This window comes from Taudactylus pleione, unplaced genomic scaffold (assembly GCF_031769625.1).
Source record: "Taudactylus pleione unplaced genomic scaffold, aTauple2 ptg000225l, whole genome shotgun sequence".
Lineage (NCBI taxonomy): Eukaryota > Metazoa > Chordata > Amphibia > Anura > Myobatrachidae > Taudactylus > Taudactylus pleione.
In genome coordinates, this window is record NW_028284627.1 from 12,720,729 (window position 1) to 12,742,002 (window position 21,274).

A 21,274-nucleotide genomic window follows, 5' to 3' on the forward strand; every position below is an offset into this window, starting at 1 on the left:
TTTCCAGGTCACATTTGCATATGCATTTGTTTCACTTAACATATATTTTTGAATGTGTAGAAAATTATTTTTCTTTAAGACAGATGCAATAAATGAACTTTTTACCTGCGCTATAGTCACTCTGGCAGCGCACAGGTCAGATCTACCTTACACTTATTTTCACTGAGCGGAAATGTCACAGGTGCACGTTATTACACATGTAATTATAATACTCGTAACGCCTCCTATTTTCTCTGCATAGAGTACAATGCATAGGTACAGGTTTGCCAGCATGGTAAATACAGCTCAGCCTATATGTACAACTATGTCTCTTGGAGTTAGTGACTGTCTGTACTCATCATCTATATATACAGTAGAGCACCAAACAGAGGACCTGGGCCTACATATGCTGGTCTATAGCGGAAATGTTTGGGATATACAAAAAGTTGAATCCTATAGACTATAGCCTATTTCTCATCATTATCAACAACACAATATGCAATTTTCTCAGTCCATCCTAAAACACAGTAATATATAAGACCCAGGCAAAGCTTACAGTACTCAGCAGGGTGTAAATAGGTGAGATCAAGAAAGCTGCTTTGCATTCACAAAATGCTGTGTATACCCAGGAATAACCTCAGGATCTGATTGAGCGCCTCCCTCTTAAGCACTGCACTCTGGGGAGGTAATTTTATGGCTAGACTTGCACAATATCTATGATTACAGTTTTACGATCTGACATTGCGATACCGTGGTTATACAACACCCTCTGCTAGGGCTGCACATTCTGATGGCAAATCTATACCTGCACCAAGAGCACTGCAGCTCAGGCACTTTATTTATCATACAGGAAATCCCACCCCCCCCACCCCAACGAGTTCATATGATCCTATAGATTGGGTGTCTACCTACGCCTTGATCCTATGTATTTATTGATTCAGCACACAACTCCTGGCTACGGCTAAGCTACCAGAATTCACAACCACACGTCCATTTAACTGTGTGATTCAGAGTTTCATAATGCCTCTTCTAGTTGTGATGCAAAACAGCTGTGTATATTGTATTCTGTGAGCTGATGGAAAGAAGGTTGGAAAGAAAGCATTGTATTTATTACTGCTGCTGCCTGCTGGGCGGGGGAGAGAGCATATGTTATAAGATCCGTCATATTTATCCGTTCTCACGTTCCTGAAAAGCAGTGCAAATAAAATGCAGCCATTAACCATCTCAGCTTTGGACCGAACAGGCGGCCCTTCCCAGCATAGTGTTATTCGGCAATAATGTATTCAGTGCGTTTTCTAGAACTCAGAGGGGCATTAAATAAACTGTAATGGGTCTTGTGTCCCTCCTAGCACCGTACTGAGTAAATAGCTTGGTAGGGAAATCACCTTTGGTAATTGTAAGGTCAGCAAACACAATTCCATCCTTCATCCTTTCACAGAACGCAAAACACAATAAATATTACAACTCGCTTTTAAACATGCCTCAGCTTAGAAATTGCCCCCGCAGCAATGCCCTTTCAATCCACTAACATAATGTCATAAAATATACATTTCAAGGTAAACATGCAATGACATTATAGCCGGGCTTTCGCTCTAGCAGTAAATGAGAGGTTAACTCTAGAGTGCCAATCCCATTATTGAGAGAATTTAGCACCTTGGACAGCTCTGTAAAAATCTTTATTGCTTTTGTGACCCACTCGGCATGTTTTGCCTGTGTGTTCCTCGCCTCTCTCCTCTGATTGAAAGGCAATATATTAGTTCCCGAACACAAACGCGCCTCGGGCCCCTTCCCTAACTGGGAGTGCGGTGACACGGGAAGACTGTAATTTTCTGGTCACTATACTCCAGGGCTGCAAGCCAGGCGTTGCTGGTTAACTTTACAAAACTACTTCATGTTCCTGTCCATCTTCTCCGGTTTTAACTCTCTCAATTAAGTCTTCTATTTATGATCAAAACAATTATTTCCCCTAAAAAAATCTAGTGTTCAACATCTGTAATTAAAATTAGGTGGAACAGCAATTTGTCTATGGCAGGGGTATTCAACATGCCCTCCAGTTGTCATGGAACTACATATCCCAGTATGCCCTGCCTCATTTTTGCTAATACAGCATGCTAAAACTGTGGCAGGGCTGCTGGGATGTGTAGTTCCACAACAGCTAGAGAGCCGCATGCTGAATAACCTGGTCTATGGGCCATTCCAGGGCTCCCAGCAATCCAAGGAACTTCAACCCGACCTGTGCTGCATTGAGTCTTCTTTCACACAAGTAGGGTGCTGTAGCTCAGCTTGTTGGAAACTACCGCAGGGCTTTCTGTGCCCAATCATCCCCCTGTTGCTGACTTTGAAAGAAGACTGTTGACAATGCTGGTTAGAGGTGAATAGACCAGAACTGGGGGGGACTAAACATGTGCTTTGTGAGTGGAAATATCTTTTAAAATGAATTAAGTTAATATTAATTTGGTGTAGAATGTTTGTAACATAGAACAGATGCTGTATGATCAGATTGATGTACTCTGTCCCTTTGCTTCTCATTCAGACTAGAGAGTGGTATGTACCACACATTGTGCCTCTTCTAGCAAAATACAAATGTGTTTACAAAATTAAATAAAATCACAACACATTCAATTAGTGAGAGGTCATGGCATCTATATGATACTATCCCTAGTAACCATTGATCAAAGAGACTTACAAACTTTACATCAGTGACATTGTTCAGCATATTTATTTATTTTTTATTTATTATCAGTTATTTATATAGCGCACAGGCACACATATTCCACAGCGCTTTACAGAGAATATTTGGCCATTCACATCAGTCCCTGCCCCAATGGAGCTTACAATCTATGTTCCCTATCACATGTACACATACATACACACTAGGGTTAATTTGTGTTGGGAGCCAATTAACCTAGCAGTATATTTTTGGAGTGTGGGAGGAAACCGGAGCACCCGGAGGAAACCCACGCAAGCACAGGGAGAATATACAAACTCCACACAGGTAGGGCCGTGGTGGGAATTGAACCCATGACCTCAGTGCTGTGAGGCAGTAACGCTAACCATTACACCGTCTGTGCTATCCATAAGCCCAGTGCCACATTCACCTTTATAATGGTTCTGTCTAAATAAGATATTTTGTAGCTGTCAGAAATCAGCCAGAGAGGAGCACAACCTTTAACTTTATATTACTTAACACATCCATTTTTTTTGCATACAATGACATGTGAAAAGACAGGTTATTAGCTAGGTGCAGGAGGCTTCCGAATTTGCAGGGTGTCACCCCAGAAGAGTAGACGGCCCTCCCGCATACTGCTCTCTTCTTAGCAAAGTGGGCACTATGGGAGAGTAATGTCGCAAATCGCGGATAAACGGGGAAGGGGACGCTGCCAATATGTTGTGTTTCTATTTTCTCAGCCCACCAGCAAACTTTGATTTACTTTGATGTTCTTTGAAAAGTTAAGCGGATAGATTCCTGCTCCTTGATGACCTCTGAAGCAGACAATGTGAGGTGGTCCCATATAGGTGTGCTGGACGTGAGGAGGGGGCAGATGGTATCTGGGCTTTTTGACTGAGTGATTACATGATAAGCAACCAACAAGGAGTTAAATGTGGGCAACAGTTAAAAGTAAACAAAAAAAACACCGGGGCCTCTCCCAGGCTGGTTGCCCTAGCTCGCTAGGCAATTCATCTTCATACGGTGCAGAATTTTAAATTGAAGAAATGCTAATATGTATCTAAAAGCGTGTCATCTGAGAGTCTGAAAGAGGTTTATGGTGACAGCAAAATGAATGCAATTAGATCTCAATTTTCTGATGAGAAACTGCTGGGGAATGAATAACACCAATTTGCTTTTTTGGGGAAGGGCCGTCAGTGACTTTTTTCCCAGTCTCGTTAAACTTTTTTTTTAATAACTTTAATATCAGGGGAATTTTCCATTCAGAACTGGCAGTGGCTTCATGCATTGGCTCCATCTCTTTCCCCTTGATGTCTGTTAGGAGGAGGGACAGGGGCTTCCAGGTCAGATTTTAGCAATAGGAATATCTCTATATGTTGTTAAACTGCAAGCACAAGCATCCTGGGGCCCATTAGTCAACAGGTTCTATGTAATCTGTTTTTCTTTCTTTTTTTTTATGTGATATGACAACAAAAGATCTGCACAGTTTTTACACCCTATGCCAGGGCAGTGACATTAATATAAACAATTGGCTCTATAAATTGCTGCATACAGTACATTAGGCCTCATAGTGATGCAGGGGCGTATCTATAATGGGTGCAAGGTGTGTGGGGCCCCCGGGCCCAGGAGGGCCCCGCACCGCACACCCTGCACCCATAATATTTAAAACTCACCTGTCCGTGGTCCCGCGTCGGGTGTCAGCGCTGTACAGAACACCGGAAAATGGCCACCGTGGCCATTTATCAGACGTTCTGCGCATGTGCAGTATACTCCGGGCACACTCTAGTGCCCAGAGTCTACTGCTTCTGCGGTGGCCGGCCAGCCGCCGTGGAGAGAGGAGGGGGCCCTGCACGGAGAATGCACACGGGCCCCCTCCTCTCTTAAGATGCCCCTGGGGTGATGTTTCAAGTCTTGGAGAGAGATAAAGGGCTTGTTTCATTAGCATACACAAGTGCGATTACGGACACAGATCGAATTGTTTGCCATCGCACATGTGTATAAGCCACACTGCGAGTGCAGAGCGATCGCATCACGATCACGGACGCACAGAGGAATCCATCGCAAAATGAGTGACAGGCTGTCGGAAGAACGCAGGCGCGTCTGTTTGAACGCTGTTTCATGGGCGCACCTAAATAACTACTGCGATTGCCTATGCAGCATGAGAGCTCCCTGCGTGCGAGGAGACTTGCAGTGTCTGCGGCTGGTCAGGCTTGTGTAAATGCTACGTACTTTTGCTATGTGTGTCGATGGTACCGATGTTTAAGCAGAAGAGCGACGTTGGACGGATATGAGAAAGAGGCAGTGGGTGTCTTTATGTCGGCTTTGTTTTGGCAGGTATTAGCATATTTTAGCAACTGCGATCCGTAGGTAATCGCAATTGCGTATGCTACTGAATCAGGTCCAAAGTACCAACCAATCAGCTCCTAACTATAATTTTACAGGCTGTGCTAGAAAAATGACAGAAACTGATTGGTTGGTACTTTATCTCTCTTCAAGATTTGAGAAATGTCCCCCATAGCATGGTACATAAATATGTGTATTTTGTGTGTGATTGAACCTCCCCCTGCGCAGTTGCGTTTTGTGGTGTGTATATTATGAGCACCGTGTATATATAAAGATACGTGCAGCATAAATTTATTGCATACTGTAAACGTGTAACAACTCATACATCATTCATATTGATAGTATATTTATGTCTGCCGCTGTTTTCCTGTAGGAGGTCATTCTGAAAAGAGCCGCAGACCTTGTAGAAGCTCTGTATGGAATGCCCCACAACAATCAGGTAAGCAGTCAAATCAACTCATTTGTCAATGTGCAAAATGCCTGTAATTGTAAATTATAACATGCCTATATCTGACAATGCATATTTGTGTGATTGTATTATTCCCAGAGACTGCTTTTAATAAAGTCCTGAACTTACTATAATAGACAGTCCCTATTCCTTATCCCACCCCATTTTTTATCATACATTTAAGTGTCTGTCTTTGCTTTTTTTTGTTTTTAACGAGCAAAGAGCGATAAGTTTTGTTCTGCTATGCCTTATATAGTAAGTAGGTTACCACTGGCGATGTTCCTGCTTTGCCAGCAATAACAATTACCATATTTAATTATTTCCATAATGAAAGTCATTTGTTGTTTAATAAAAATACATAATATTGTGGGAGAGCAATATACATTTTAATAATCTCCCTTAATTCATAATTTAAAATGTACCAATCTCCTAAACACAGTGAGGGCAGCCATTTTGTGACCTACCATAGCCTCATGTCTCAGTGATATTACTGGTTCCTAGGGAATTGAAAGCCTGTATTTACACAAATATTTCTGCTTACAAAATGGCTGCTTCCACAGTGTGTGGAGAACCTCTATGCTTTAAAGCACATTGATGTGTGTTCACTATTTATTTTACTTACTTTCTTCCCATGGTGCCTTGTTGAACAGGAAATTATACTGAAGAGGGCTGCTGATATCGCTGAAGCTCTGTACAACGTTCCAAGGAACCACAGCCAACTTTCCACTCTCGCCAATTCCTCCGTACATCCCAGCATGATGGGCGTCAACTCCTTCAGTGGGCAACTGGCAGTAAATGTGTCAGAGTCGTCTCAAGTAGCCAACCAGGGTAAGATGGACTAAAAGCATATTGAATTTCATAACACCGCATATGCAAATTCACTGAACTGTATTATTTCCCAATTGATGAGTTTACAACAGTTCTTGTCTTAAAATTCCACCCTTGCATAAGTCTAGTCGAAGTCTGGACCAGTGGACACCCCGTAAATCTGAAGTGACCATTCCAAAACAGTAGACTTAACCGCAGCAAAATGACAGATGTCAAAGTTTCTCTAAATAAATAAAAGTAACATATAAAAGTAAATGACAGAAACAAAGCACACATCCACATTTTATAAAGGATCCCTCAGCTGCAAAATTATTTTTGCTTTTATACTAAATAGTTGATAATGTTTATACTAAAACACAATATATATATATATATATATATATATATATATATATAAAAATATATATATATATATAATTTTACTTATTTGCTACATTTAGCTAGCCTTACCAACTCACGGGTGGAAGGCCCACCCATGGCGGTCATCACTGGTCGGCCCTATGTGTCCCTCAGTCCTCTTTATACACTTATAGTAACATGGAAAGAGCAATGACGAGACTGAAGCTATGTATTTAGTCAGCTGTTACTGTGTGCAAAATTCTTATTCCTTTTCAGATGTCTTGTTTAGCACAGTCATTGTAGCCTGTGGACAAGGAGCATTGTAGAGAAAGGATGTCTAAGTCCAATATCTGTCAGGGGTCTATTTACTAAGGAGTGTTAGGACAAGTGAAGAGTGAAAAGTGATAAGGTGCCAGCCAATCAGCTCCTAACTGCCATCTCACAGGCTGTGTTTGCGAAATGGCAGTTAGGAGCTGATTGGCTGGCACCTTATCACTTTTCACTCTTCACTTTTCACTTCTCCTAACACTGCTTAGTAAATAGACCCCTCAGTCTGTTTTTTTTGCTTACTTTTGACAGAATAAAGTTAGACATTGAAAGCAAATGTCTGATAGGATGATATGGTCTTAGAGCAGATTTGCATGTCTGAACATTTAATAACCCTCAACATGTTTACACATAAAGACAAAAAAATATGATGTATTCTAACATGGTCATTTCAAATCTGGGGCCTGGTCTCACTGAAACCCACAGATATTTAATTGTACATCAGCCATAGAAGCAACATTGACTATCCCTCTTAACAATAAATGAATTGAAATATGCCTGGAGGAAGTTATTGACATATATAATAAACACAATTACTGGAATCTCCTGTTAAAACATCTGATTTTCTGCTGTTATTCCTCAGGTTTCTCTCGCAATACAAGCAGCGTGTCCCCCCACAGCTATGCGCCCAGCACCACCCCCCAGCAGACCAACTACAGTTCCGTCACCACCAGCATGAATGGCTACGGAAACACGGCCATGTCCAATCTTGCCGGATCACCCAGCTTCCTCAACGGCTCAGCTGCCAACTCACCCTACGCCAGTAAGTGCTTGTATCTTGCTTTCTGGAGAAAAGGTGCCAAACTATGACGTGCAGTAAAGGATCACCGAATCTGCATATTGACTCTTATCATCGTCTTGTCTTGTAGTTGTTCCATCTAGTCCCACAATGGCTTCATCCACCAGCCTCCCATCCAGCTGTAGCAGTTCCTCTGGTATCTTCTCCTTCTCTCCAGCCAACATGGTGTCAGCCGTCAAACAAAAGAGCGCCTTTGCCCCAGTGGTCAGACCACAGGCGTCTCCACCTCCCAACTGCACCAGTTCCAATGGCACCAGCCTACAAGGTGAGAGTAGACCTATGCACAGATGCTCTCACCAGTCACTTATTTCCACCAAACAGCAAAACTGAAGGCTTCACGTGGGATGTCCCTGAAAATTCAGACAATAGAATTTGTTACCCCTTATACTGTATCCATTGGCAACACACAGTGAAGGCAGCCATATTGTCGGCTGAACCAATATTATGGGAATGCAGCCTATAAAATCACTTGGAACAAGTGAGATCATTGAGGCATGAGCAGGGACGCAAAGAAGAGGGGGGTGGGTATAAAATGTATCCCAGATGGACCGGGCCTGTCAGGGAGGCATTACCACGCCCCCAACATGATGTGGCCATGACTCCTTCTGCAGGGTACAGCTTCAGCAGGGGGCCCCAGTATTCACAGTTGGGCTTGGCCGGTTCTCTGACGGCCCTGAGCATGCAGAACATAGCCTCTAGTTATAATTGCTAGGCTGCATTTTCATGCCCATAAAATGGCAGATTGGCAACCTCTAAAGAGTGTTTAATCGAGGGGTAAGCTTAAAAATGCATCCATATTACCAGCTAAATTATTTTACTATGCAAAATTGGAGAATCACATCTCAAATCTGTGAAAAGATAGATATTAATATATTTATTGTCTCTGTTTTGCTCTGGTTTTGTGGCTATTTTTAACATGAAACCAACATCAATATAACATATTCTAACAATCACTATTTTAGTAATAGTACCAATCACTACTTTTGACTGAAGCTGATTAATAAAAATTCAGTGACCCATGTTCAAGCTCTCTAATATATATCTATGAACCCCAGAACTGGTGCTATAGGCAAAGTGACAAACTTGTATAGTCTACAGCGATGCCACATTGTAATGTGGGACCCTAGGATCAAACAGGTGTAAATAGATGAATATTCATTTTCACTGGGGCTGGTTTACTAACAACATGTGACTCCTTAGTGACTGCAGCCAATGAGACATTGGCTTTCATTGCCTAGCTTGCTAGATTGATCAAAGCTGATTGTTGATGGGTTGCTGTATGTTAGTAAACAGCCCGCAACATATGCAAATTGTACCATGTGATAATAGAAGTGACAGGTTATATGTAGGTAATACACTAAAACAAGGCTAGTCATGATGCCAAACAGCCAATCAGCAGCAGCCTAGGAGCAAAGAGAGAAATGTAGTGTGCACACACCCGTATCAGAGGGTGCGTCAGAATGCCATTTTCCCAGGTGACTAATTTGCCCTTTTGTCTTCCCTTATCAGACCAGTCATTTGTGGACACTGGCAAGTTCCTCAGTTCAGGCTCTCTGCAGGGCTTGGCCTTCTCCTGAAGTATGTGACCAATTCTTCCCATTTTCTGCTCCTGTCGTGTTTCTGTGTTCTGTCCGTGTCTGTTGATTAGAGATAAGACATGTATTTTTACTTATACCTCCTTTGGACCTGGCCCGCTAAGATCTACATCGCCTATTATAAACTGTGTGCACAGAGCATTATGCTGTGGGACCAAAGTTAACACCCTAAATTATATTACAAATAAGCATTGAGACAGTGCAGTGATCTTCTGTACAGTGTAAATAAAGCCGCTATTGTATATCAGTGTATTTCAGAGCTGAATAGTAAACATTAAATACCTGTTGAGGCGTAACTATCAAACTCAGCACAAGCACTTCTCAGGGTGCACTAGGTCTATGCACCATGTTCACCATGTTCTCTGTCACTCCTCTGCTGCAGGAAGAAAGAGCAGCTTCTCTAGCACAGCAGGCACAGAGTGACTGATAATTGGGCAGCCTTGCTTGTAAAATGCACAGTGGTGATTAGTTGAGACATACACATACAGCAATGTCACAATAAATAAAATGACTGCATTCTCAGTTTTATTTTGGCCTGTATCAGTTCCCATCAGGACAGGGGACACAGCTGTCTGTAATGTAGTGGGGTGGCAACACTTTATTTCACAGTGCTGCAGCGGATTGTCAGGGTGACACTGAACAACGGGTTTAACTTTAAAGATCCATATCAGAAAGTTACAGCTTTGGGAGTTAGAGGTTCATTTGAGGTGAATCTATCAGCTCCTCTTTTTTATCACATTATTTTGGGCATCGCTGTCAATAAAGCTTGATGTCACCCTGGTGGTTGTGTATATACTATATACCTAGTACTTCCATTCATATCCACCTTCCCTTAGTCTATGGGGCTACAAATGTGCAGGATGAGGGTGCCACACGCCTGTTCTCTTCTAGGCAAATCCTACATCATCCACCAGTGTGTACATCTCCTTCATTGGTCTATCAAGACCGTAAAGGAACATTTAGAACCAATGAGGCTGGACTATATTGATTAGCACTGGGGATTTTGTCCTAACTTCTTCATAGATCTAGAACTACAGCATTACATACATATCCATTAACCTATTATTTTTATGCATTCAGTGCTTTAGTCATCATAGACAATATATTATGCCAGCTACTGTAGCTAGAATAACATATTGAATGCCTCCTGACATGGAAAAGGTTAAAATGGGCATCTTTGTTTAGACTCTAAACAAAGATGCCCATTTTAACCTTTTCCAAAACTTTAGAGTCACTTAATGAACATTAGGCATTTGTCCATACATATAGACTCTGTGGGGTATATTTACTAAAGTGCAGGTTTATAGAAGATAAAGCTAGCATCTGATTGGTTGCTATGGGCAACAAATCCATTTCTAAAAACCCGCACTTTAGTAAATATACCCCTGTAACTCTTTTGCTTAAATACACTTTTGTCACATATTTCCAGTTTGCCAATTCTGCTTCAGAGAGACACATGTAGATTTTTACTGAAACTAAATAAACTTTATTGAAACTCTATACATTGTGATACTTGGGGTTAATTAGCTCGGTAGACTGGGGTCAGGTGCAGAATTAGAGTCCACATGTAGCATTCCAGTTAAATAAACATAAGTGGTGCTTTACTTCCGGCATGTGAAATCAGGAAACAGAAAAATAATAAACAAACCTAGCCCTCTCTTAGGGCACTAACTCACTTCTTGAACCCTCTCTACAGAAGCAGCTACTCTACATGAAAGTCTCTCACAGTCTCTGAGATTGGTGGTTCTTCCTGCCACATGTAGGACTGGAGACTGGCCTCCTGGCCTGGTATAGTTTCCTTAGATTGTTGGCTGCCGCTTCTCACAGGCTGGCCTGCTTCCTTGCAGGTACCATAGCTCAGTCCCAGAGTTGGATAGCCTTCCCTGTATCTCACAGGTCTAGGCTCAGGCCCCTGGTCCTCACTGGCTTGCTAGCACAGTGAGCTCTGTCTGACTGGTCTGCCTCAGTCCTCCCTGGACTGAGTTCACTCGGCAGCCATTAGGCATCTTCCCGCAATGCCTTTCTAGTCTGTGTGGGTGGATCTCCCCTGCCCCACACAGAATCTGCTGCTCACCAGCGCCATCTCTGGTGATACTGCCACAACATGTACTGCATTGTAATGTTTAATATGTGATTACAGTATATCACACAGCATTGTATTTTAGTGTGAATATAAAATTACCTTGGCTTTGGGCAGCACATGTACCATAATCCCCCAGTTAAATTTGCAATTTCCTGGCCCCTAGTTAAAGAAAAAATAGTGAACACTTTGAAAATGATGTATTTCCTGTGAAAATAATAATTTGCACAATAGCCCTGGCTCATTTATGTGTCCTGGAATAGGGTGGTGCTGGATTCACTCCTGAGCCACCAGGCCCTGTGTGACTGCTAGTGCCAGGCGTCTTTTTTTTGCCCAAAAAGGGGTCTTAGCCGCAATGCAACCAAAACGCACCACAAGAATGCACAGATTAATTTGCTATGTGACACGTGTATATCTGTGTGTGTCTCTGTATAAAACGTGTATATCTGTGTGTGTCTGTGTGTAAAGCACAACGGAACTTGACTTGAAAAAATCTGCGGCAGCTACATCGTAGCACTCCATATACAGATTGAGATCAGTATCACACAGATGTACAAGTGTCACATATCAAATGAATCAGTGCAGTCTCCTGGTGTGCTTTAACCACATCGCATTGTGTCTAGGATGCATTTCGGTCAAAAAAGACATTCGGCACAAGCAGAGTTGCACAGGACCTGGGGCGCCTGACTGCAGCAATATTGTATTAGGACACATCTGTGACTACACTTTGTACAACCCAGAAAAGGTTACACGTTTGCCCTTTAAGTAAACCCATGTCATAACAATTATCTGAACTAATCGTTATAACTAATAAGATCAGGAGACTTCACGTTTATATAAACACGTCAATTAGAAGGAATATTGGGCCTGATTCAGCAAGAAACACTGAATAAGCACGCAACCGGACGATTGATGCGCATGCGTACGCAGCGCTGTGCGGAAACTAGCCACTGCGATCGGGACTGTGATTACAGTGACTGCGCAGACCCATCGCAGAATGATTGACAGGAAGTGCCATTTGTGGGTGGTAATGGGGAAGGGGTGGTCGGGCGAACGCAGACGTGTCACTGCATTTCAACTGCGTTACAGGTGCATGCATAAATTATCCACTGCGATGCCCTACGTGTGTGCGCTGCAGTTAGCAATTTCTGAGTAAGGTCAGGGCTTGTGCAAGTGTCTGCGTGAGGTTGCGATGGTACTCGATTGTACTGATGGTTTTGCAGTCCTGCTAAACATTACGGATGTGTGCTAAGTAAAGTGGACATCCTTGTGTAGTGCTGCAGCTTCATGGCGATCGCAATGGATTAGCATACTATTGTAGTTGAACTGCGTGCGTAATCGCTATTGTATTTGCTGAATCAGGCCCATTATTCGCTAGAGAGCAAATAATCATATTAGAGTTTCAATTTATTTTGACTTCCATAGATGTAATGAGTAAGTCAGTAATACTGTATGTTGAAAATGATAACGACATGGATATGCGTGTATTGTGAAAGATATAGTGAAGAACACATCTTGAAATTGTTGTCTGTAAAACAGTTGGAGACACCTGGACCATTATGGTTGGTAAATTAAGAGAATACATAGGGCCTGATTCAGACCCGCTCACAAGCGCACAGCGCTCGCAAGCGGGTTGATGTTTGCCCCCTGCGCATGTGCCGCGTCCGATGTGCGCATGTGCGAGCCCCAGCGAGCGACTGAAGTTCTGTCGCTCTGGGGCTCGCTACAAGACGGGGCGGCTGTCGATGTTGATTGATAGCTCGCCCCGTTTTGTAGGCAGGTAGGGGGGCTGGTTAAGCAAATGCAGGCGCTCCCAAAGGAACGCCTGGCATTTGTGGGCGGCCCTACTGACATCACTAGTGATGTCAGTAGTGGACTTCCTGTTCTATTAGTGCAGGAAGTCCACTCGGGCTTGCGAGAGCTGAGACCCTACCACAGGGTCTCCTCGCAAGCCCGATGGTCGCGATAATCGCGACCATCTCCAGGCCGCTCGCAAAAGCTGTGGGTGGTCACCCACAGCTTAGCAAGCGGCCTGCAGAAAAAATAAATAAATAATTCCCTGCCCTGATTCAGAGCGAGCACTTGCCAGCAGCGAGGCCCATAGTTTCAACAAAGCTAGACATCATATAATCTTGTAAATTTAATTTATAGTTTATTACATAAAAGCTGGTAAAATTTATTTTTTAGATATCATCGCTCGACCAATCACATAATGTCACAATGCTACAGTTGGAGATTCACTTTCAAAGTTAGAAATCATTTTCAGTATAAGAATGAATATAATCCTAACTATTCATTCTAACTTGAAAGCCATGCTGTAACATCTAAAAAGATTTATAATTTATGCATATGTTTAGTACCTTTCTCACTTTACTTTCTTATAAAAAGATACTTGCCATACCTTTTATTATTATTATTATTATTATTATTATTATTATTAGTGAAGAAGAAACCCTGAAACTTAAAGGTACTTTTTAATAATACATGTACCCCTCCTGTACAGCAAGTAGGGTCACTGCCCCAATTAAGCCAGGGGAATTGACAAAACAAGCGCATAGCCGTCCATTCATGGCTCTTCCATAGGATTCTATGGAACAGCTGATGTTTCGGATAGAAAGGGTGTAAGAAAAGTGCATGTTTTATATAGAAGGGGTTGTCCAAACATGGATAACCCCTTCAGATCATATATTTGTATTAAGTGCTTAATAAATAATAATTGTTTTTAATGCACTTTTCATATCTTAAATATCACAACTTAGATTGGTATCCAATTAGCAGCGGTAAATTACCTCTGCTAATGGATCCCCTGGGGGCTATCCAATAAGCCCCGAAGTCCGGCCTGACGCCACCACTTATTGGTGATTTTTTTTAGGGACCTGACGTTCCGAAAAATAATTCCTGAAAAGTGCTTTGTTTTCTTCACCACGATGGCAAAAACACGTATATGTCCGTGAACTTATCACGGATCCTATGTGTTTTCGGACGAAATCCCCATTTTTCACCACCGAAAATGTATTGGGGCTAATTGGATACACCGGCCTAAATCTACTAGAGACACAATAGACTGCTAAGGTGTGACCAAGACTGTATGTCACCGGCACTGCATAGAAACAAGACAAACAAGAGGAGACAGATCAACAGGAACTTTAGTAGCATAAAAAGTAAGATGCTTACTGTATAATTGATGAAAGGATTACACAAGATACTTTTATTCAACACATTCAGCTATTGGGGTAAATGTACAAAAGGTCGATTTTAATCAATTAAAATCAATCTAAATCGGTCAACATCAATGTTGTGTTTCAGGGGTTAATTCACACATTTACTAACACAATTTTTTTAATATCAATTTTTAAGTCTTAGTAAATGTGTGTTTTAGTCTCTGAAATACAACATCGATGTTGATTGATTTAGATCGAAATTTAATTGGTTAATTTAATTGGTTAAAATTGACCTTTAGCAAATGTAACCCTTTATATGGATAACAGGTCTTTCGCTAAAACTAATTATAAAAGTTATACAAACAAAGCAATGTACATAATTGTATAGCCTAATTATTGTAATGTCATCATAACAACTACCTGTTCACTTTCCAAATAGACTCTAGGGAGTGGGTGTGGATAGTGTGCAAGTGTGAATGTAGGATTTGGGGGTAAATTTACTAAGCAGTGGCTTCATTGCCAATATTCAAAGCAAGAGACATTGGGGTCTATTTACTAAGCATTGTTAGGAGACAGAGTGAAAAGTGATAAGGTGCCAACCAATCAGCTACCAACTGTCATTTTTCAAACACAGCCTGTGAGATGGCAGTTGGGAGCTGATTGGCTGGCACCTTATCACGTTTCACTCTGTCTCCTAACACTGCTTAGTAAATAGACCCCATTGTGTTTTAAGAACAAGGGAACATAAAAGTGAGCCACCTTTATGTAAGTGGGGATCGCGCTCTGCTGTGGACTATATGTGAGAGAACCCCAGTAATGTATAAAGTACCCAAATTATGTTTGAAACCATGCTAACAGCAAAGAATAGGGCAAGTACCATGTGAAGTTTAAGACACTCCCTTGAAATATGAACAATTAATGATTCCAAAGACCAGTGTAAGTAAAATAAACTCTAATTTAATTGGAAAATGTACTGTTAATGATTACTAAATGGGTAGACTTAGAGGGTAGAAATATTGCATGTGCAATATAAATTAGATGGGTGTAAGAGCAGGTAACAGAAGGGGGGGAGGGGGGGAAGGAGTAATGGGGTGTGTAGCTGGGGGAATGGTCCTGAACAAGTCAGTGACGTGGATAAATGGATGCAGAGGGAGGGCATCCCACACCCGCTGCACTGCCTGTACTGGTGTTCAGAGTCAATGGGGACAGAACCTGGGGGAGGGGTAAATAGTCAATGTCCGCAAAGTCTTGGTGAGGCCTCACCTTGTCTTCTTCTTTTAGTCTCCGTTCATGGTCGCTTCTTCCGGCGGTCTTCGGCCACTCCGGCCGCTGCCGATGTCCAGACCACGATTCAGCAGACCGCTGGCTGGGTCTCTGCAGTGTGCTGGTGTCGAAATCTCATCCGGTCCCGCGATCTCGCGAGATCTCGGACTCCCGCACGCTCAACTCTCCCGGGGAGGAGACTTGTGGCAAGCGGGGGGGGCACAGTGGAGGTTAATGATGTGTGGTGACACAGCATTAACCTCCACTGTGCCCCCCCACTGTGCCCCCCCGAAGACCGCCAGAAGAAGTGACCAGGAACGGAGACTAAAAGAAGAAGACAAGGTGAGGCCTCACCAAGACTTTGCGGACATTGACTATTTACCCCTCCCCCAGGTTCTGTCCCCATTGACCCTGAACACCAGTACAGACAGTGCAGCGGGTGTGGGACGCCCTCCCTCTGCATCCATTTATCCACGTCACTGACTTGTTCAGGACCATTCCCCCAGCTACATACCCCATTACTCCTTTCCCAACCTTCCCCCCCTTCTGTTACCTGCTCTTACACCCATCTAGTTTATATTGCACATGCAATATTTGTACCCTCTAGGTCTACCCATTTAGTAATCATTAACAGTACTTTTTCCAATTAAATTAGAGTTTATTTTACTTACACTGGTCTTTGGAATCATTAATTGTTCATATTTCATGGGAGTGTCTTGAACTTCACATTGTACTTGCCCTATTCTTTGCAGTTAGCATGGTTTCAAACATAATTTGGGTCCTTTATACATTACTGGGGTTCTCTCACATATAGTCCTCAGCAGAGCGTGATCCCCACTTACATAAAGGTGGCTCACTTTTATGTTCCCTCGTTCTTATTGTGTTTGTAGATTTGGGGAATCTATATATAGGGATCAGCAGCACTAGTAACTACCCTATTATATCATTAGTGAGCGCGGAGGCACGGATCCACGTGATCCTTCTCTTTCATTGCAGCCCATTGTGTTTTAGTTTGACTATTATTAGTGTTTTAAACTTCTTACTTAGCAAATTTACCCCTTGGTCTACTAGATTAAGTTGTGATGCCTTAAGGATATCCTAAGTAATATTTTATTCATCGAGGTCCCTTATGTGTCCTCCTAGTATTAGAGATTGTGGTGATACTAATAATAGTCTGATTCAATTGGTCTGTTCAATATAGTCACAATTTATAAGATAATATTGTGATTTCCATTAAAGAACATATACCTGTCTGTATTTATTATAACATGTAATTATGATTGTTTATGTTTTATTAATTGTACTCCATGTCAGTGTTCTGGATGGTTCCTTCCCATTTAAATTATCTTCAAAATGGTGCATTTAACTAGTACACATAATTTATCCATTTACTAAATGCATTAAAGCTGCTCCCATTCACAAGAGAGGAAACTTACAGGAAAGGTGGCATTGTATTGGCCATAAATGCTGATTGCCTAATCAAATGAGATCTGTCCGGTTGGGGCTCAGGCTACTGGGTCACTTCTATCCTTACTGCATCCCACTCAGAAGCTGATCTTACACCTATTTTCAATAGGATCATTATCGGGTTGTTTGTCATATTGCCCAATATCGACTGTTGCCATTGTGGTGTTCAGATAAATCTTCCCACATTTAGCTTATTCATGTCCATCTCTGCAACCATGATTGTGTCATCTGTTGTCAGCATGAAGCTATCATCCCACCACCTCTTCCCTGTACTGTATATCACTCTAATACAAATGCATTTTGTGATCTGTAAAGAATTGCTAACATTATAGCCTAGGTGTAATGCTGTTGATGTAGACTGTGAATGTCTTGATGGCTGGTGGATCCTCTGGAGCTGTCAGGACACAGAGCACTCCTACGGTTACCATTTGGCAGAGGGGAATGCATTACTTATATCAAATTTTGGAGTTCTCTTTTAAGCAGACCAATAAGTCACTTTCTTTTCAAAAACAAAGAGATACCAGATAAACACAGCAAATGCGAACCATGTAATTTTAAGATAACTTATACAAAACCCTTCCTGCAGCTATGTAGTAGTGAAATTGGCAATTATTACCAGCTAGATTCTTTCCAACATTAAGATCAGGTGGCAAATGAGTCTTGTGCTAACTGTGTGTTACAGAGCTTAGATGTGGCACTATATAGTATCAGCATTATATACTGCAGCTTTTTTGTGTTGCATTAGTATTAATACACCTCTCTCTGTTTCTCTCCAGCAATCTCCGGCATGATTGTACCTCCCATGTGAAAAAAACAAAGAGGATCTCACCTGGGGGATCATCGCTAGAGATATTAAACTCTAACTTTTGAGAAGAACTTCTCTCTGACACTCTCTTTGACCGAGAGCAACTTTTAACTCAGGCCTCTCTATAGAGGAACCATAAAACTGCAGATTTAGACAATAGCAGAACATACACAAGAATAAAGACTTTGTGATCGTAAGAAATGTCACCCAGGTTGCTGTCATGGATCTTTGCATTGCTAAGTGAGGGGGGTGGGGTGGATGGGGGACATAGCAAGATGGCTGAAGAATGAGAAAGAGCCTTGAACTTTTAATCACCATTATTGTGTGCTTGAAATACCCAACCAACGTCCATGGACAGATGAGCACCAAGAGCTTCCAGATATCCATGTGGTTGATCTTGTGAAAGGAATCTTCAATGGACAGCACCGTAGGGGGCAAGGAATCTTTATAAGAAGACCATTTTAGGGCTGTGAAGTATAGTCCACTTTTTGCTATGTGTTTTGTAATTATTTTGAAATGTTGATGCTGGTGATTGAGAGAGAGAGATCTGTTTTTAGGTCTAGAGCTAGGCATCTTCAGCCTGAAATGATTGTAGCTTGTACACAATGATATTGAGCACCACAGCGTGGGTCACCGTTTGACTCTCCTGACACAGTGTGAACCTTTTATCCATCATGTCCTCTTCATTTTGCAATTCATTGCCTCAGTCGCCGTCCATTTTGTCATTTACTGGCTGTGACCCATTTTTATACGGTCTTCTGGGAGGAGTTTAGATAAATAGTGATAGTACCTTGTGGTGTATTAGCAAGAAGATTTGCTCCTCAAACTTCACACCCTCATGTCCTAACCTAATTTCATTGTTCATTACGAACAGCCTATGAGGTGGAGATCAGGCATCTACCTCGGGCTCTCACAGCAGAGGGGAGAATTTCAAGTTCTACCACATATCATGGGAACCTCGCCAGGTGCCTACATAGCAATTATTATTAGATTACCCAGAAGTTCTATTTCTCGATCACAATTTGTCACCACCTCCTACCTACTCCATTTCAATTCAAGTGCAATTCACTAAAGTACATTAGCCAATAGTTTTTGTTTTCGTCTTGTTTCGGTATAATGACCAACACAGTCACAGCTACGTAGCTTTGGTAGAGAAAGCACAATTTGAATAATCAAAGAGTTGGGCTGTAGATTAGCAATGAACCACCTCTGCTGAATGATCAAAAATGTGTAGAGGAGAATCAGTGGATGTTTGTTTTCCATGTCCCCTTCCTTATTTTCGCTATTGTGCTCTGTGTCGAGTTATGAATAATGTATGCTAATTTGTGATTAATTTTGTTAGCTTTTTTAAAAAAAAAATTTTTTGCCAAAGTTAGAGTCCTATTTATATAGGAAAAGTCATCTTTCTGAGTTTAGATTCTGCCAACACAAAATGAAGGTTAAAAAAAAAAAAAATTGTGACACTGCCTCACACCTCACAAAAGAAAGGGATGTGATTTTTTTCTTTTTTTAAGATGATATCTTGTTTTTATTATATTATTTTTAAGGGGAATTTGTAAAATATCCATATAAATAATGTATTTATCTCTGGAATTTGTACAGCCCTGTACCCAATTTATTTTATTGTGTATGTTACAATGTGAAAAAGTGCCGACTGTTTTTTCATTTCTATTGTTTATTAAGCTGAACGATAAAACATTTTTTTCTTTTTTTTTATTTGTCCTTTTTTTTTTCACCGTTATGTTAAAACAAATTTTAATTTCTTTATTGACACCTGAATTGAATTGGCCCTTTTCTTTTTTATTTTTTTTTATTTTATTCCTCATTTATATATTCTGATGTAAGAATGTGCTGTACGGTTGTAATATCAATGCTATAGCTGGCATGGTGCATTCAGTTTTGCGTAAAACAAATATTCAACTTTACTTTTCAGCAAACATCACAGATTTTCCATCACACCCCATAGAGGAGCGTGGGAATATCTTCAGTGCAGGGCTAACGTAATTAGTAATCATTTGCACAGCCTGCAGCCACACATTACTACCGCACATCGCCGCTGATTGAGTACACCCCATAAAGTCCGGCAGAAGCTGTACAATGTCAGTGTTCCAATTCTAGCTGCTGGCCATGTCCCCTCCCCCAAAACACATGAATTTAATCCATCTCACTCTTAGAGCATCAGCAAAATGCAAGTCTAACTAGCATGCAGCCATATATGTAAAGCAGACTATGGGCCTGGTTCAGAGATTTACGGTAATGCAATTGCAGCTGCAACAATATGCTAATGCCTTCCAAAGCATACCCAAGCATAGGAGACGCCCACTGCTGTTTTCTTATATCTGTCCGATAATGTACAAGGAGTGTAAACATCGGTACTGTCGATGCACATCAGGGAGTCACGCAGCATGGAAGGCAAGTGTGACCAACCACAAACACTGCACCTCTCCTGACACACGGGGCAATTCAATTCAGTGCGCTGTTTGGGCGCGCTAAGGATTTTTTCTCGCACCCCCCTGGAGATCCGAGGAGAAATCCGACCAAAGTGCCGGGCACACAGCTGTGTTTCTGCTTAGCACGGCGCTAACAGCTGCGCACCTGGCACTTTGGTCAGAGAATGCCGGTTAACGAGCCTTAACACCCTTGTTAAGGCACGATAACCGGCATTCTCCAACCACACAGCGCACTGAATTGAATAGCTCCGGGAGCTCGCTCCCAACGCTATTCAATTTGCATTGAATTGAATCGCCCCCACAGAGAGGTCTTATGCTGCACAGGAGAATGCAATGGCTAATTTAGGAAACGCCCACGAAACGGCGTTTACATGGTCAGACACGCCTGCAATTTTCTAACCACCCCCACGTACCACCTCCAAACGCTGACTACCTGTCACTCACTTTGCAGGTGGTTCCTGTTTACGAGAGTAATCACAATGCAATCGCTGCGCGTTGCAGCGTGCACATTACCAAACAATCACCAGTTCTGCGAATAGATGTGCATTGCGTCCGTCTCTGAATCAGGGCCTATGGGGTTCCGATTTCACAGCCGTCTGTTTTTATGCGAAATTGCGACTAAATTTATAGAAGCAATCAGTTATACAGTGAGACTAGTTGGAACCTATTACATAACCCCCTTTGTTTTAATCTTGTACTCGGCACACACACAACAAATGTGT

General features: G+C 41.9%; 1 protein-coding gene across 3 annotated transcripts in view; it reads left to right on the forward strand.

Moving 5' to 3' along the window:
• Nucleotides 1–19,813, forward strand: part of EBF1 (EBF transcription factor 1) — a 363,744-nt gene extending 343,931 nt beyond the window's left edge. For 2 of the 3 annotated variants that reach the window (XM_088478940.1, XM_088478941.1), the window contains exons 12-17: nucleotides 5,364–5,429; nucleotides 6,089–6,266; nucleotides 7,516–7,695; nucleotides 7,802–7,996; nucleotides 9,241–9,309; nucleotides 18,074–19,813. In XM_088478940.1, coding sequence (XP_088335066.1) covers nucleotides 5,364–5,429; nucleotides 6,089–6,266; nucleotides 7,516–7,695; nucleotides 7,802–7,996; nucleotides 9,241–9,308 — 687 coding nt within the window. In that variant the 3' untranslated portion in view covers nucleotide 9,309; nucleotides 18,074–19,813. The remainder of the gene's footprint in view (nucleotides 1–5,363; nucleotides 5,430–6,088; nucleotides 6,267–7,515; nucleotides 7,696–7,801; nucleotides 7,997–9,240; nucleotides 9,310–18,073) is intronic. The other variant, XM_088478942.1, reaches the window with a different exon arrangement.
• Nucleotides 19,814–21,274: the final 1,461 nt, after the last annotated feature.